At 41.0% G+C, this 18,544-nt stretch overlaps 1 protein-coding gene across 7 annotated transcripts in view; it reads right to left on the bottom strand.

The window, feature by feature from the left end:
- Positions 1 to 18,544, bottom strand: part of LOC109397189 (uncharacterized protein K02A2.6) — a 340,877-nt gene that overhangs the window by 42,200 nt on the left and 280,133 nt on the right. For all 7 annotated transcript variants that reach the window (XR_003898626.2, XR_003898627.2, XR_003898623.2 and 4 more), the window contains one exon: positions 10,725 to 10,882. Coding sequence is in view for 4 of the 7 variants with exons in the window: in XM_029877450.2 (XP_029733310.1) it covers positions 10,725 to 10,882 (158 nt within the window). In the remaining 3 variants the exon portion in view is untranslated. The remainder of the gene's footprint in view (positions 1 to 10,724; positions 10,883 to 18,544) is intronic.

Genomic DNA, 18,544 nt, shown 5'->3' on the forward strand with positions numbered 1-18,544 from the left:
ATTCGCAACAGCTATGGAAGATAGTCAATCACTTGAATTCCATGTGTTGAAGCATGAAAAATCTTTTTGACGTATTTTATTTATAAGAATATTTCTTACGTTCGATTTAAATAAGTCGTAAGTTTGCTGAGATTCTTATGGAGATTGGACTTAATCAAATCGAACGCCAGATTTGTTAGGCACACTCATTTTAGATTCACAAAATCCCTGCATTTTTTAAACTTTCGCCAAGATCCACGCAGCCAAGCACTAAATGAAAAATTATATTACCGATTCCTCAACAACTTTGACAGTTTGTTACTCAGATTCACCAATTGTTTATTTTTTCTGAGAATCAGCTGACAAACGTTACTTTTTACTATTATCTCAGTGAGTTTGCTGTACAGTCAGCAGCTGTGCGAGATCAGCCGAATTGGCAAATATTGTTATATCTAGTGTATGATTTCAAAATAAGTAGCCGTAAGGGCCCCTAATAGATATTTTTTTCGTGACGTAATTTATGGATGTTCCCCTTATGTTATGTAATGCAAAAAAATCCATTTCAAAATTATCCCTTCCATTCTAATTTTTGCATGGAACGTCAACAGAAGACCCACTTCACCCACAAAGCGTGACATAATTTGTGTACGTACCCCATTCATACGTAATTTTTAGTTGCCCATGTTTTCTACTTTACAGTCTATCTATTGATCTATGTATGTATTGTTTCATTCTGTTAATTTAAACCCAAGGAGGCGAATAATATGCATACAGGAAAATCATTTTTTCTTGATTTTCCAGCCGGGAGCTTGCTTTGGATAACTCAAAAACGCAGAAGACAGTACTAAGCTTGCCGGGCTTCGTGGCCGAGCGGTTAGCGGCGTCAGTCGTTTAGGTGTCTCGTAAGCCTCGGAGTGTGGGTTCGATTCCCGCTCCAGTCGGGGAAAACTTTTCGTCAAACGTAAAATTCTCCACTGGGCCACTGGGTGTGTAATATGTGTTGTCCGTTGTCGAATGTTTGTAATGTTCAGTCTGTAGAGGCCGCAAGGTCGAAGACGGTGTAATTGTCTTTTTTTTCTTTTAATAATTCGTATTCTATAAAATTTTAACGATAGCCATGATCGAATTGAGGAAAATTTATGAGCAACTGTAGGGGCGAAAATTAGAACGGAGGTGGGGCGAAGATTGAATTTTGGGGGGCGAAAAATAAATCACAAACCAATATTAAAAAATGTTATTTTAATGAATAAAATCTTTATTTAATGGTACTTTTGAGCTGGGTTATCACTGATTTAAGGATAGTTAGCAAGAATCACCAAAGAAACATAGATATTATCGGAAATATATGTTGAAACTCAATAATTTGGATAGTTCAATGCTTTAGGGAGGCGAAATCTAGTGCTTTTACCCTAATCGTCAAGAAACCTATTACCCAATCCAAGCACGTTGCAGTCACCTTTCAATCCCGAAAAATCCACGTCAATTCCATCATTCGCGTGTGTGACGCACGTGATTCGACATCGTCGTCGATTGACTATCTTCAAAATTTCAACAGCCAGTCAGTGGTCGGAAAAAACACCTTATTCGGCGAATCACGCTTACACAACCTATAGCAGGCTAGGCGGCTAGGGGTACAAAGGCCAACCGCAGTCAGATCACAATCGGGAATAAGGTAAATTTGCGCGCGGTGGCGGTCTCTCCGATAGCCGCAAAAGGGGAACGAAAGGCCCCCCTTAGCTAAAGCGCATTTTATGACGACCAACTTTCGGCAGTCGGTTCGATGTGTGCGCTACTGCGTGTTATCAGATAATCTCCTGTATAATCTAGATTTTTTTACTCTCACCGCCTAACAAATATTGTGGGGAATGCTCTCTTGCAGCTCGCGATACTTTTCTCTCTCTTCGCTCCGCGATCTGTTATCAGCACGCAGCAGTAGGCTGCGCCAACGCTATCGTCCGTTGGTCGTGCGCGCACACAGCCATTGCCACGGTAACAACAAAGCGCTTCATGCGTTGCTCTCGCCCTACGCCTACCTCGCTCGGGGGCGTCCACCCCCCTTGTGATCGATTGGGGCGGGTGGTCGCTCAACCGAACCCGATCAACCGATAGCTGCCGCGTTCGCACTTTGCAGTTTTCACGCTGTTGCTCTAGGTCAGTGATGTGTGCGCTGCACATCGTCCTACTGCGCGATTTCGAGTGTCCCCTGGTGACGTTCGCGTGCGCGCGGGGACAAATGAATATGCGTGTTAAGCTGAGGCAGAGCTATTCTTATGTGTGCGTGGGTGGGCCCGTTTGAAGATTTGCGACACAACACCACCGTCGCAGGTGCGGTTGCGGTCAGCTGACGCAATGTGGCTGCTTTGATCTTTTGCGGATTGACGGGATGTTGATGGATGTGGGTGAGTGTGTGGTTATGTGCGAATGTGGTTTGAGGTACACCAAGCGTCTCCACTGAAGTATTGAAACGTTTAACGATGATACGCATGGTGGTTTAGTTTGTTCCATTGCGTAATAAACACGCAATGGATAATCTATTTTTTTCCCTGACGTGGCGTTACAACTAAAATTTTCCTATCCTGGACGAATTTTCTTACAATAATGGTTAACCGCTTTTTTTTGTCACTCTAATTTTAATATTTAAAAAAAAAAATGATAAAATATGAAGAAACGCCCCTCAAAACAGCTTGATTGACCGCCCGTAGATGCTACTCCAGTATCGCCAGACCAGCTACACTCACACAAGGAACCAATGAGATTATCTGCCGGGGACTAGCAGGCATCTTCAGTGTGTGAGTGGTGGTGATCTTCTATTTTTAGGCGAGAATGGCTTGCTGGCGCAGTAGGTTGCAGGTCAATGTGGGTAAAGGGAAGGAAGTGATGATTGCAATCATTTGTATCCACAGCAGACCGAATATACCTCTGTGTCTGCATAAATTCATGCGAATGTCAGAGTGTTGGTAGGATATGATTGGCAGTGGTCTCACACATTGGTGCGTGGATGCCAGGCGTAAGGTAATAGAATTGTGTGTTTTCTTATTCTGAAGATGTGCGGTATAGTTCGCATGATTACATAACTCGTAGGCGTTATCTGATAGATACTGTGCAGTGAAAGTTGGAAGGAAGGGAAGCGGATCCTTTTCAACCCGTTGCTGGTTCTAGCGATGGCTATGAACGATCATACGAATGTACATGAATTGTATTTGTAGAGAGGAGGGAGAAAGTACATAGAAAGATACAAAGTAGGAGGAAAGAGACGGGCCAGGGATTGAGCCCAAGACCTTCTGCATAGCAATCAGAAGCGGTAGCAACTAGATCACCAAGCCCGTCTCTATGGAGAAACGTCCCTAAAGACAGCTCATAGCCGAAACTAATATTATACAGGGGATACTCAAAATAACTGAGATAGGTAAAATTTTCACTTTTCAAAAAATGTTCAACTTGCTGTAACTTTTCGAAAAGGGCATCAAATATTCTCAAATTTTTACTGTAAGTTCATCAACTAGTTGTGAATCAGTGGTCAAAATTTGAGATATCGAGCCATTCTACACGATGTTATAAAGGTTCTAGAAAAAGGTCTAATTACACAGCGCAACATTTTTTTGTCTCAAGAGCAAACTTATGTGTCTCCGAAGGATTTTGGGCCGCTGAATCCGAATCCGGGCTCAGATTTGCTCCAACACAATTTTGAGCTATACCTCAATTTATAGGGCAAAATATGCGATTTTGGGCTTTTTTGACTGCAAGCCATTAAGCATGGAAATATTTTTTTTAATCAATCAAAAGGTTAATTGGTCAATTAACATCGAAATTAACGAACCATGCAAAATATTTCGTTTTACCTAATCAAATTTGATAGATTTAGGCATTTAATGTTAGTATGAAAACTGGCATGCAACTTTTGGAGGGTGACTTGTATGGGAAATATCGTACCTAACATAAATCGCTTAAAACTATCAAATTTGATTTGGTAAAATGAAATATTTTGCATGAGTCTTTAATTTAGATGTTAATTGACCAATTTATCCTTTGATTGATTAAAAAATATATTTCCATGCTTAATGGCTAGCAGTCAAAAAAGCCCAAAATCGCATATTTTGCCCTATAAATTGAGGTATAGCTCAAAATTGTGACGTGTTGGAGCAAATCTGAGCCCGGATTCGGATTCAGCAGCCTAAAATCTGTCAGAGACACATAAGTTTGCTCTTGAGACAGGCCAAAAGTTATTTTTTGTTACGCTGTGTTATCCGATAGCCAACTTTGAGCTGTTATATCTCCGGATTCATTGAACCGAATGCAATGAAATTTTGATTATTTATGACTAATATAATGATCTTTGAAAAATAGTTTACTTAATTTGAAATTATTAATAAGAAAAAGAATTATGCGGTTTCATTTATTCTATGTTTTTTTTAGTAAATTTATCTATTTTTCATATGCATCCCATTACTTTTTCAATTTAATGTCAGTTATTTTGTTACTTTCTTTCAAAACGTTTTCATAATGAAGTCAATTACAGGAAATTTAAATGAACTATAATTACTATCTCGAATTTTGAAACGATGATGAAGTTTTGGACAAATTGATGGTATACTAGAAAAATAATCCAATCGTGATAATTTTCTTTCGTTTAAATAATTTTGGGTTTAGTCAAAAGTTTTTGATAGCCTATAATATATGTCATAAATGATCAAAATTTCATTCCATTCGGTTCATTGCATCCGGAGATATAACAGCTCAAAGTTAGCCATCGAATAATTAGACCTTTTTCTAGAACCTATATAACTTCGTGTAGAATGGCTCGATCTTTTCCAAATTTTGACCACTGATACACAACTAGTTGATGAACTTACAGTAAAAATTTGAGAATATTTGATGCCCTTTTGGAAAAGTTACAGTGAGTTGAACATTTTTTAAAAAGTGAAAATTTTACCTATCCCAGTTTTTTGGAGTATCCCCTGTAGGTGTAAAATTGTTTAACTCGCAAAGATAATACTGTTCGACAAATTTTCAAAAAAGTTCGCGCTGTGGTATAAGACCCAACATTACTCGACGTAGGCCCCTCCATAGAGCCATAGTAAAGGAATTTTTACAAAAATATTGAAGCACGGATCCACGGTTTTAAACGTCAATAAACAAGTTCTACTTGAGGCTCAACGCATCCCGCAAAGGCTTCGTGTCACGAGCTGAAATGTGCAGGGATAACGATGGGAGCCCTATCTGCAAGAAAGGTGACAAGTTGGAATGCGAGAACTTCCGAGTGATCACAATTCTGAATGCCACCTACAAAGTGATATGCCAGATCATCTTCCGTCGTCTTCCACCCAAAGTTAATGAGGTTTTGGGAAGTTATCAAGCCGGGTTCGTCGACGGCCGCTCGATAACGGACCAAATCTGCACCGTGCGCCAAATCCTCCATAAATGCCGCGAAAACCACGTCCCAACGCTAAACCTGGTCAGCCGACTGCAGGGCGGCGTACGACAGTATCGACCCCAGAGAGCTAAGAAAAATCATGGAGGAGAAGTTCATTAGATTGACCAAAGTGACGATGGACGGCTTAAGAAACTGCGTAATTCGTTTGAATCTCGCCAGGGAGTGCGACAAGGTGATGGACTCGCATGCCTGCTGTTCAACATCGCCCTCGAAGGCGACGAGGTGAGGCACGATTTTCACGAAACTCGGCCAATTTGTTTGTTTTGCGGATGACATGGATACTATTGCTAGAATATTTGGAACGGTGGCAGAACTGTTTACTCGCCTTACACGTGAAGCAGCAAAGGTCGGACCCACGGTGAACGCGTCAAAACCAAAGTACATGCTGGCAGGCGGAACCACGAACAATCCGAGGGGGTTTTAGGGGGATATTGAGGGCATTTCAGAAAGCTTCAGAGGATTTTTGGCGAGTTTCAGAGGCGTTACTCAGGTGTTACGTGGACGATTTTGGTGGTTTCTGAGGGTCGCAGGTGTGTTACATGGGGTCCGACGGTATTTTAAGGCGATTTCGAAGGCATTTCAGGAAGCTTTAGAGGATTTTTGGCGGGTTTTAAAGGCGTTACTTAAGCGTTACGAAGGCGTTTTCAGTGGTTTCTGAGGATCTCAGGTGCGTTACATGGGGTCCAAGGGGGTTTTAGGTGGTTTTCGAAGCTGTCTGAAATAGCTTCAGGTGATTTTAGGCAAGTTTCAGAGGCGTTACTCAGGCGTTACGTAGGCGTTTTGGGGATTTCTGAGGGTCTCAGGTGCATTACATGAACTCCCCTTAACTTCACTTGCAACTAAATTCCCTTAAACCAATCTTATCCCTAATCTAAAACACTCCAACTGTTCTGAACACAATCAGATTCCATCTAGGTAACGTTACCTAAATGGAGGGACTTAAATAGATTTTACAATGAATTCGACCTAAATGGAGGTTTGAGTGTATCATTGAACAGCGTGGTAACGTAGATCAGGCTGCAGGATTGCTCGAGCTCGTATGAAGTTGATCATCAATATTAACTTCTTTTCTCGATCAGCCTAGATAGCTATGCAGTGTTGGTAGCGGCTGTCTCAGTTAGCTAAGAATAACACTACGGACCGCCTGTTCCGGTGGTAAGAATCCACTAACAGGTGACCCCTAATTCATGATGTGATGCAGTTCTTAGAGCTCAACAAGAGAGCTCTAAGTACATACACTGGCCTAGTAACTGGACGCTGCCCGAGCAGGTATCAATTAAAGAATATTGGCCAGATTCATAATGATATCTGTCGTTTCTGTAATACGGAACGTGAAACCTCGGAACATCTGCTTTGCAGTTGTGGTGCTTTATACACGCGCAGCCAAAGATTTCTAAATAGTGGTTACTTGCAACCCAGTGAGATCTGGTCTGCAGAACCAGGTAAGGTCTTGGGGTTTATTAATTCCATTGCACCTGACTGGGAGACGACGCGTCGTGGCAGAATCTGATTACTTGAAATATGATAATTAGCTAGCTAGATGCGGATATCAAAACGGGACATGCCACAGTAGCTCAACTTATTGGACGCAGTGGCTTAATTTCCCCGTCAGGGGAGGGGAAAAATAACGTAGATCAATAGAGTTAAAAAAAACTATAGAGGGCGAATGTCTCTGCTGTTCCCTTTGTTCTTTTTCGGAAACATGTCGGGTATCTACATATCTGTCAAACTGTATACCTTTTGCTAGTGTTTCAGTGAGTTACTGAGTGAAGTAGTGAATTAAAAAGTATATGAGTAAGTGAGCGAGTGAGCTAGCGAGTTCATTAATGAGTGAAAGAGTGGGCTCGTTAGTAAGAGAATGCGTAATTAAATGAATGATTTGATGAGCAAGTGAGTAAAGGTCCCATTAGACGTGATAAACATTTGACCAAAGTGAGTGAGTTAGTGAGTTAATGAATTAGGGCATGATTAAGTCGGTTAGTGAGTGAATTTGTGGATAAAAAGTAAGTGATGTAGTGAGTTGACATATTGATTAGTGACTGAGTTGATGAGTGAGTGAGCACATGAGTAAGATAATTAGTGACTGAGTGAGCCTGTCTGTGAATAGATATGTAGTGATGTTATCAGTTAAAAATTCAATGAGATGAGTGAGGGAGTAGGCAAGTGAGTGAATGGGTGAGCGAGTGAGTTAGTGAGTGAGTACGTCTATAATTACGATGGGCATGAATGATAAGACTTGAAAATGGCATATATAATTAAAAAGTTTACGAATAAAATGTATAGGTAACAGATGCCGCAACAGGATAATGACATATAAACTGGGTCCAACCAGATTTTTTTTTGTAATTAGAATAAATCGATTCCAAAAAGCCCCTTGAAAAATTGAAAAACTACATATAAATCATACAATTTTAAAGATAGAGTCAAACTGCCTTCGGGAAAAATGTAGGTTTCTACCATACCCATGAGTTTTCCATACATGAGTTTTTTGTTAAACGTGAAACAAAAGCTTGAAATTGATAATTTGATTCTAAAGAATATAATCGTTTTGATTTCCTAGAAAAACATAGCATGTACCCCTTTAGAAGCTTGGCCATTATTTTAGAAATTCGAACGACGTTGCGGAGGTTGCATTGAGAAATTTTGGAAATTTCTCAAGTATTTGCTTATTTTCTGAAAATTGCTCCAGCAATTGCTTAGACTATTCTCGTGGAAATTATTTTTTTTTTTCAGAATTTGTTCAGAAATTCCTATGAGAGTGGCTTCGCCCAAGCCTCTGAGAATTTCTTGAAAAAAAAATCTTAGTAAATTTCCTCGGCAATTCATTTGGAATTTCTTCTGCATTTTTCGGGCATGTTTTCTGTAATTCCTGCGGCAGTTTTTCAGAGAATGTCTTTGGCAATCTTGTTGCAATTTGCTTAGAAATTTTCTTTGTGAGATTTTCCTAAGAAAATCTTAAAGTTTATTTTGTGTTTTGCAATGCCTTTGGAAATTCCTCAAATAACTCTTTCGGGAGCAAATCCGACGAGGGTGATTCAACAAATCACTCCGAAATAAACTTCAAATAGATTTTTCAAAAGGTCCCTGGGTACCAGAATTCACGAAAATTTGACAATTTGGCAAACTGAGCTTGCAGATTCAGAATACGGCATTATCTCAACAACGCTTAAGAAGCCAATTCCGTTTTCAGATTGTATTCCAGTTATTATATAATTTAGCGAATCATCTAGATTTAGCTTTTACCTGTGTCCTTAGATTCCTACCCACACAATAGACACACAGTGGACACTTCGCATCGAACTTCACTAGTGTCGATCACTTGGGCAAATGGCCGTTTCTTCGATCAATCCAAGATCTCCAAGATCATAATGGCCTTCCTTCGCTACCACCGTCTACGTCCATGTTTCAGACAAGGCAGAGTCATCTGGTGGCTAATGTGGCAGGATGATGGTAGCTGCTATTTATGGCTGCGTCCTTTTCGGGTGACCAGTAACACAGAGTGGAAACACACAACACAAACACTTTCCTGAATTTAATTTAACAAACAGACGAATACTATTCTAGACCGCGACAAACTCTCACAAACCTACTGAGGGGGTACTACGAACCGTTACAGTATCAAGTATCAAGTATTCAAAGCAGTTCACAGAATAGTTGTTGAAGCAATCTTCAAAAGAGAATAATAACGTAAAGATTGATTTTACGCAATTAAATGTCGATTCGAGCGTTACGTATTAACCCTCCTTTTGCATATCCTAGCGAACAGCTCGCTGACGTAGTGTACGGTTTGGGTCAAAAATTACCCTTATGCCAAAGGAGGGTTAAATGGATGTTGCCTTTCGGAAATTGCATAAAGATTATTCCGTGAATCCTTTTGAAAGTTATTCTACGGAACATTCTCTCCATACATACTCGAAAGTACGCATCTGAAATATCCAAAAACTCTTCCAGAACAATTAAATTATAGCCCTTTTTGAGCCATACCTACCGGCCAGTATGTCTGAAATAGACGTGAAAACTTGGAGCATTGGTAGGCAAAGTGCGTTTCATTAAATAGTAAATTGAGAGATTCATTTGTGAAAAAACTACCACTTGTTTTAGTGGAACTCGACTCCGTATCATTAGTTCGGCACATTAACCAACCAAGCCACAGAACAAGGGTGGTGCTTGGAATCCAGTTTGATTTTCTATTTCGCAGAACCGACACTTGTTCTGTGGCTTAGTTGATTAAAGCGCCGGACTAGCGATACCCGGATAGAGATGAAGTACTGACGATCATAATGTAATATTGGTTTGATTGATATGAGAGATATAATATAATATAATAATATATTAAGTAATATTGTTCCTGGAACATCTGACGAATATCAAAATTTGATATTTCAAGATCAAACGAACAGCTTGATGCTATTGGTTAGATTTTACCGAACATGATACATTGAGGATGTTCCAGGAGTAAATTTTAGATATTGTTTTTAGATCTTTTACCTCTTATATCAATCAAGCCAATATCACTTTTAGATCTCCATATAAAAATATGCTATTATTGAGATCTTTTTCTCGACTCGGGTACGGAGTCGTGGGTTCGAATCCTACCAAAACAAGTGGTTATTTTTTCCTAAATTTATCTTTCACTTTGTCAATTAACCACACTTTGTCTTCAAATGCTTTATTCTTTTTGAGAAATTTACTAGACAACTCTATGATTAATTCTGCAGGTCCTTTAAAAAAAAAAAAAATTGGTCAAGATTTCTAGCATGGCTTATCTAAGTATTTTTTTTTCATAAAAAAGAAGAATTTCTTGCAACAATTTCTGAAAATGCTGGTAAGCCTGGACTCTGGGCCCTTTAAAGTATTTTGTAAGGAAATTCTATGATTGAGAAAGAAACCTTTAATTACTGATTGATCAAAATGTGGATTGCAAATGTTGACAACGGGGGCAAAAATATGTTTCCTAAATATTGGGATGGGTCATTTCATTCAAATAAATAAAGCATTCCACATTCGTAGCCTAACGTCACGGACATCGGCAGATTGTCGCAAAATCTCGGGAATAATCTTCTCAATTGAATAAGACGTTGAAAATAGACTTGTTTTTGTTTGTTCCGAACCGCGCCGCCTGAGTGAGTGCGACAAAATAAGAATCTTCAATGGGTGAAAAACTTACAGCTTCTTGAATGACTGCCGTCTGCCGGTGCGCGGCTTGACTTGCGTCATAAAGCAAGCATGGTTGAGGCTTGAGGCACTTTGCTCAGCCGTCGACCTTGCTTAAGCTCCGCGACTCCGCGACTGAGGATATTGCAATAATACTTACTTTCCGGACAGCACCAGCGAAAGACTGTCCACCTTGGTGACTTTCTCCTGTGCGTAGATCTCCTGGTACTTTAGCGACCGGACCAGCTTCATGCAGTTGAGCACCTTCTTGAACTGGTGTCGCGACACGCGAAGGGGCTTGAATAGCGCTACGTAGACCTGTTGGAATGGGGACGAGAAGAGAAAGGGGAAGAATCTCAGTTAGTCAGTCAGTGGAGACGCGAGTTTTTATGGGTTGTTGTTTCCAACTGCAAGGGAAGCGTAAAAATACGGGCGGAAATCGCATTGATATAACATGTGGCAGATCTTGTGACAAATGTGTTTTCGCGCTCTACGTGTTTTCACACGTCGGACGAGGTGTCAGTAGAGCAATGAACGTAGCGACTCTATAGGGAAAACGCCGGAACAAATAAAGATGTACAGAGTAGGTTGGAGCTAATTGATGACGCTATATTTTGATAATTTTGCCGATCACACGCTACTCTCACTGTATGTTACAGAACGATTCAAGTTGTTGACAATACGATCAGGTTTGATCTAGATTAGTGATTCGAATTTCAAATCATAATAGGGTATTGCACTATTTGGGCAGGTGTACCTATTTTGGGTACTTGCCGCTATAGCTAAGTGAATTTTATACCGAACAATTGGGGCTGGTTTGGAGATGCACTCCTACGAAAGTGGTACGGAGTGAGCGCTTCGTCCTCACCGATCTGCTGCGATACGTATATCAGCGAACGGGAGTTGATAATGTCCGCCTCAATGATCGCCGTCTACAGAATCTCGTCCGTCAGCGCTATAAGCGTTTCCTTCACCGAACGTACTAACTGCTTCCAAACGCCATTAATGTGCCGTACGGCCGCACGTACAGTTCGTCCTCGCACTCGTCAGTCGATCTGCACAGTTATTGTTGATGCTCTGTGCGGATCTCCACTACTTCTTTGCTGGTTTCCCGGAGATTCGTCCCGTGGTTCGACAAGAACTCGACTGGCCATCCATAGTGAACGATGAACTGGTGTATCGCCATTAAACACGACTTCGTTGCCATTCCATAAGCATCCTCCAGATGCACCGTGCATGTTACTATGTACACAGACAAACAGACGTAACTATTCATCAAAACTTTTGCCCGGTGCCTTTTTCATGAGCACACTGCCACCTGTTGGTATAACCGCGCGAGACCCTGTCGGCCATGATGGATTTCGATTTGACGGTTGCTAACACGCACACTATTACACAAATCGCTTGTAATTTACGATTGCATCATATAGCAACGTGTACACTGGCAAACGTCAAAGCGATCGAACACTAGCGCCTCTGGTGGAACAATCGCGGAAATCAAATGAAATTCAAATTAATCGTTAAATGCCTGTACCAAGCCGCTTTGAAGAGTGTTACGTCTGTTTGTCTGTGCTATGTAGATAAACAGCGCGATCCACCTTTTCGCCGTCCTGCGTCCTGATTTCACGTCGAACAGCCCCAGGAAATCGACTTCGACATAGTTCAACGGCCGTAGATTCGGCGTCAGTCATTGCAAAGGCTGCGCCGCCATTCTTGGAGTTTCAGGACACCAACGAAATCGTCCATACCAGTATCGTCCAGTTCTACAATCGGTTTGCGTCCACGAACACCGCAGGAATATTCACTTCGTGCATCAGTAGATGCACACGCAGCTCCTCCGTTGTGTTCGCCGGTGACAAACTCGGCCTCGGCCCACCTTCCTCGTTCTAGGACGGAAACTGATAGCTGTCCTTGCGCCCTTGGGCATATATCTGGATCCTTGACCCACTTTGGCAGCTGATCAACTGCGGTCAGCTTCGTGGGCACCCATCGCCAGTCTGCCAGGTTACTGGTGCCAGGAAGTCCATTGGGTCAAACTGCGCCATCATGATATTGAACACGATTCGCTTGGTCGGTCCAATTCTCTGGTTTCGACGCAGTGGCGAAGCGAAGCAGAAGGTGTCTTCGACCGTATCCCCTACGATTCCAAGCACCCGTTCGTACTCCGTGCCCTTGTCCAGGCTGAAATACACCGCTGTTTCCCGTGCACCGCTTCCCGAGGTCCTCCAGGAACACGTGCGAATTCGAAGCCCAGCTCCTGATGTGAGAGCCATCACGGGAGTGAACGTATTTCACCTCACTAGCTCACTGGATCACTTCTTCCACAGTGTCCACGCTATCGTAATAGCCGTCGACGGAGTGTCGCTTAGCTATCACTACGACCGCTTTCAGGTACTGCTCCAAATACTGTTTGGCTATCACGCCGAGGACCTGGGATCGAATCCCACTCCCGACAAACTCACAAAAATGTGAGTTCTTCCTTCGGAAGGGAAGTAAAGCGTGGGTCCCGAGATGAACTAGCCTGGGGCTAAAAATCTCGTTAATACAGATAAAAAAAAACTGTTTGGCGTTCAGATTTTTACATACTTTGCCGAACTTGGAGAGCATGTTGAACTGAATGTCGCTACGTCCATGACATACACCTGCGGAGCCTCGTCGGTATTAGTCCTAAAGAAAAACCTCTCCAGCTCCTTCTCGGTCCACGGTTCAAATGCTACCGTTTCCGCCTAAATGAAACGGGAGATCCTCGTCTTCCGGAGAATGAGCCTCCTCCGGGTCTTCGGCCGGGTGTAGCGCATGGCCGGAACTTCAGCTGCCTAAGTCTTCGCTGGCGGAAGACGGCGGAAGGCGGAAGGTTACCCAGTTTGGGGTTAGCATTCGGTTTTGTGTCGGCGGTTCGCCTCGGACCTCGGATTTGAGGTAACCAGGGTTTAACGATAAAACCTCGGGGTTCTGTGTCCTTGTTGTCCATCATACACTTGGGCATATGCCCGTTTCTTTGGTCAGTTGAGGACCTCCAAGATACTAATGGCTTCCTTTCGCTATTCCTAGTCCATGTTTCAGGCAAAGCAGAGTCATCTGGTGGCTAATGTTGAAGGATGATGGTAGCTGCTATTCATCATGCATTCCCAAGCAACATAACACTCGATGAAGGTTTGTTGAAAGGTTTGTTCAATTCCTATACAGCTAAAGTGTTTGTTGGGTTTCCTGAATGTTTCCACCGAAGGCGACTGGACTGGCGACTATAGCGGAATCAAGATATCCAGGCCTTTGAGCAGCTCGGATTTCAAAGAATTTCCACTACGAAATCCTAAACTAGGGCCGATTTCCGTGGGTCCACCACGACGTTCGGTGGCAGATACCACTCAGCTGCCCTGCCCATATTCGCATAGGTGACGTAAACGCCACATAGGTCAAAATCCACTTTTTCAGCTTAACATATCCTACACCATGTATAGCATAAGCTCCAATTATTAAAAAAATGTGTTTGTTCTAAAACATGTGAGTAAATTGAAAAGAACGTTTTGACGTAACCACCATGTGGTCGCAATACTGACGTCTGTGTACAAGAAAACTAAAATCTCCCCATAAAACGTGATTGAACATAATTTATTGAGATAATTTATTAAGATAATTTATTGACATAAACATAATTTATGTTTAAGATATCTAAATATTTGATTTCAGATGCCTGAAAATCATTTTCAATATCAACAACTTTCATAGTGAATATTATCAATTATGTTTAATACTTATTATGTATGCAATGTAGATACTGAAACATTTATGATGCTTTGACAACAACATGCGAATAATTTAACAAATTGATACTTGATAGCCTACAACTCGTAATGTTGAGCCTACGCCGATTGAAGTAATCGTTTTCACTGGTCTTAGTCCTGAATCAATCGCTTCCAGTCGCCCTGAGATTTTGGAGCCCCTTAGGGCCGCAAAATGCAGTTGAGGAAGACCTAAAAGGCCCACGTGCGCGCCCTACCGCGAAGCCAACGGATCCTTTTTGGTTTTCTGCTAATATGGTATAAGTTTTTCATTTCTCTGGCATACGAGCTACGTACCCAGCCCACCGCAGCCTGCCGTGTTTTATCCGCTTCATTATACATCAGTTAACCGATTTTGTCAGCCTGTTATGGGGACACATTTATTGTTCTCCTTAAATATCTAAATACATTTTCAAGCAGTAGTTTAGTGATGAACATGATTGAATTAGTTAAAGTTTGACCGTAAGTTAATGAGAGCAAAAAGTGTGTGGGGCTGACAAAATTGGGTTCATACTGTATCGATTTATTTACATACTTGGTACAATTCGTAGTTCATGCAACGCCGCCATATGCCGTAATCCTGGCTAGCGGCGAGTATTGTTCGCAGTTAACGTGCTTACTCTAAATTACTCTAAAATGGGTGTTTGTCAAATCTCCTAAGTATAGAATTCAAACACCTCATGTATGAACAGTTATATTTTTTTGTATGGATGGTTGTGGTAGATCTCTATCGCTTCCTCTGAATTACGTCGTAAACTCCTCAAACCCCCTTTCAGCTGCTTACAAAGTGCTTAAAGCAAACTCATTGAAACCCGAAACGTGAGTTTTTGTGGCACCTGATTGATTAATGAAATAGTAAACTCATGGTTAGCCACGAGTAAAATTATTCCACAGCAAAACTATTATAAGTTTTACGTTTAGTTTCAAAACCATCATTGAAAAAATACTACTGAGCTGTTGTGGCTTTTCAGTCTAACAAAAGTGAAACGGTTTGGCATAGCCGTTTTAATCCTGTTAGACTGAGAAACCCACAACAGTTCAACATTTCTTCCCAGTCGTAAACATCCTCCAAAACTTAGATAAATTAAATCCATATCTCTCTGATTAGGCGTTGGGTGTATGAGCTTTTGATGTTTACTAATTTAATTGTAAAAACTTAGTGTAGAGGAATAGTACAAGGTTATTGAAATGAAATTAGTTTCGTAACATTTCGTAATTTGTCGAATATGAGAAAAAATAAATGAGGCCCGCGGGTGACACTTCATGTTTCAGTTTATCAAGTAAATCTCAAAAAATTGTAAATATTACTAAGATATCTATATATATATATATATATATATATATATATATATATATATATATATATATATAATTTGTGAACGGAAGGTCCGATTTCGGTCGTCTTAGTTTTGTTCAGTTAGTTTTAACCCAAGGAAGGTTTATGAGGCAAAAAAAACATGGAAAATAGAGAGTTTTTGAAAATCGATCTTCCATACCGGGGACCGGGGATTTGGTCTTGGCTAGAAACTTAAAATGTCAAAAACCGCAGTAGGCAAGACAAAGTTTGCCGGGTACAGCTAGTTTCTTAATAAATACGTACAACATCATATTTTGGATAAGGCATAAAATAACCTTTTCAACATAGACTGCCTCAATTGCATGGTGCATTGGAAGAAGCCGTTAGGATCCATCGCAGAGCCTGGGGATTAATGTTAATTCCGGTATTTTGCACACATTAAACGAAATAAGAAAACTGGTCGGCGTAAAGTCAAATTGAACTAGGTAATTTTTTGGACAGGTAAAGATAAGCCAAGGAATCATAGTATTTCAAGAAATAATGCACAAGCTTTGATATCCCAATTTCTTGCAGGACATTTTCCCATAATCATTGAAAAACAGTTGGTCCGGTCTGATTTAAAGCCGACCAACTGTGAATCTTACTTCGATGCCCACGCTTTATGATACGCTCGAACGCACTATCAGATAGTTCACATTTTCAAAATGTGACGTGTTAGCTTTTTTGCTGAAACCACGGTTAGTCCATCTTCTTTCGAGTCGGGACTGCTGCTTATCAACAAAGAATGTATTTAACGCACGAATACGGACATTCAACCGGAGACCCGGGTTCGATTCCCGTTCCGGTCAAGAAATTGTTTTCGACTCCCTGGGCATGGTGTATTATTGCACTTGCCTCACAATATACAAATGCACGCAATGGCAGGCAAACGAAGCCCTTCAATTAATAACTGTGGAAGTGCTCAAAGAACACTAAGTTGAAGCGAGGCAGTCCAAGTCTCAGTGGGGACGTAAAGCCATATAGAAGAAGAAGAAGACGGACATTCCGTAAAAAAATCTAACACGTGTTCAGAAAACGGGTACCGTAATAGCTAACATAACGGTCATAGCAATCTGGTTGTTACGTCAACTTATCCGTGTAATCAAGGGGCCTGCAACTCTAAACTTCTTCTGGTTTTCTTAAATACTACGAAATACTAGAAAATACTATTCAAAAATCAGATCCAAGTAAGCAGCTTGCTGCGATGAAGTTTTGAAGTGAAACAAACGTCACCGGATCTGGAATTGTGTTGAAAGGACTATTTTTCCATAACAGTTGCTTCTGGCCCAGAAGTTCTGGGTTGAAGAATCGCAGGACACCTCGACACCGCCTTTTATTTTATGGTTTTGGTTTTATAGAGTTCACATCTTGGTTGCTACCAAGGTTCTCTTGTCCATTGCAGCTCTCAAGTCGTGATTTATGTTGGATTCTATAATACGCTTTTCGCTCCATATTCACGACCAGGTTAGAATGTTGCCTTTAGGTTTTGAGCTTAGTTGTTAAATATATTAATCGAAATTACCACTGTACTGGGTGGACATCAATGAGGGGTTTTTATTAACATTTAAACTTGTTCAATAAGCACACATAAACCAAAATGAAATCTATATTTTGTTCGTTTTATTTTGCTTGAATAATAATTTGAAATTTGATGAATCAAAGTAAATAACAGTTCACAAGACATTTGTATTATAATTTCTGCTCTCCGAAAAATCACTTAATTCAAACGTGGGATAATTTCAAAAGTGCGTGTCTCGTAGATCAGTCTCCTCCATGTCTGTTTTTTCGTTGTTACGTTCTCTGGGAGGATTACACGGGAAATCATAGAGGGAAAAGGGTTTGCTTTCGTTTTTTTTCAGGGCACCGCATCCTCTTTGAAAGGTCTCAAAGCATGTTACTGGAATCCAGTTGGACTTTGTCCCTTTTGAGACGTCCTGATGGAGCTGCTTACCGGAACAGCGACTGAGGAATTAATTGTATAATTATAGAAATTTATATTAAATTGAACTTTAAATTGTATGACTGCTACTTGCCGTAAAATGTATCAAATCAAACTGAAAAAGATCACAATTTTCACTGAACTTACTGAAGTGGAAACAGAGCTATTGACATTTGGTTGTGGTGTGAAAAACAAAGCATACAGGATGTCCTTAACAACCACGATAGCAACAGCTGCTTAGATCCAAAACTTTCGATGGTACTAGAAATACTATAAAATACTATCGAGGGCCAAATAGTAAATTCACTAGAAAGTTTAGAGTTGCAGGCCCCTTGCGTGTAATCATTCATCAAAACGACTGAATGGTCGCATAAACTGACGTACACGTTTTAAATATGGGAAAATTACATGAAACGTCTTAAAATCATTGCGGCTCACTTTTTGTAGCTGTAATCCACGAAACTGACAGATTATTTCATTCAAATAGTCGGTGCATATGTAAATCCGGAAAAAATCTATAAAATCGTGTTTTCCCATCAGAGCAGACGTTGGTGGTTACATCGACTATGCGAATATGGGCAGTGCCGATGGTGTCTTTAACAGCTCTGTGTCAGTTGCTCTATGGGCGTATCCGTTCGACTGACATACCTCAATCTGTCGACACACGTTCTCCTTCAGCGCATTCGTCTGAGTGCCATCGGGTAGCAAAATCGCCACAGAAGCTCTGTTTTGAAACGATCGCCCACGCGCCTCGATGTAGATGTTTTCCTTTGCTGGCTCTGGCGTGGCGAACGATGTAACCGGCGATTCTACCAGCACGTATTGCTCTCGCATTAGGTCTCAGAGCTCCTGATTTCTCAATGGTGCAATCCCCGGCAATTCCCCACCATACACCGGATCTTTGACGAAGGCCGACCTTCATTGCG

This window comes from Aedes albopictus, chromosome 1 (assembly GCF_035046485.1).
Source record: "Aedes albopictus strain Foshan chromosome 1, AalbF5, whole genome shotgun sequence".
Taxonomy (NCBI): domain Eukaryota; kingdom Metazoa; phylum Arthropoda; class Insecta; order Diptera; family Culicidae; genus Aedes; species Aedes albopictus.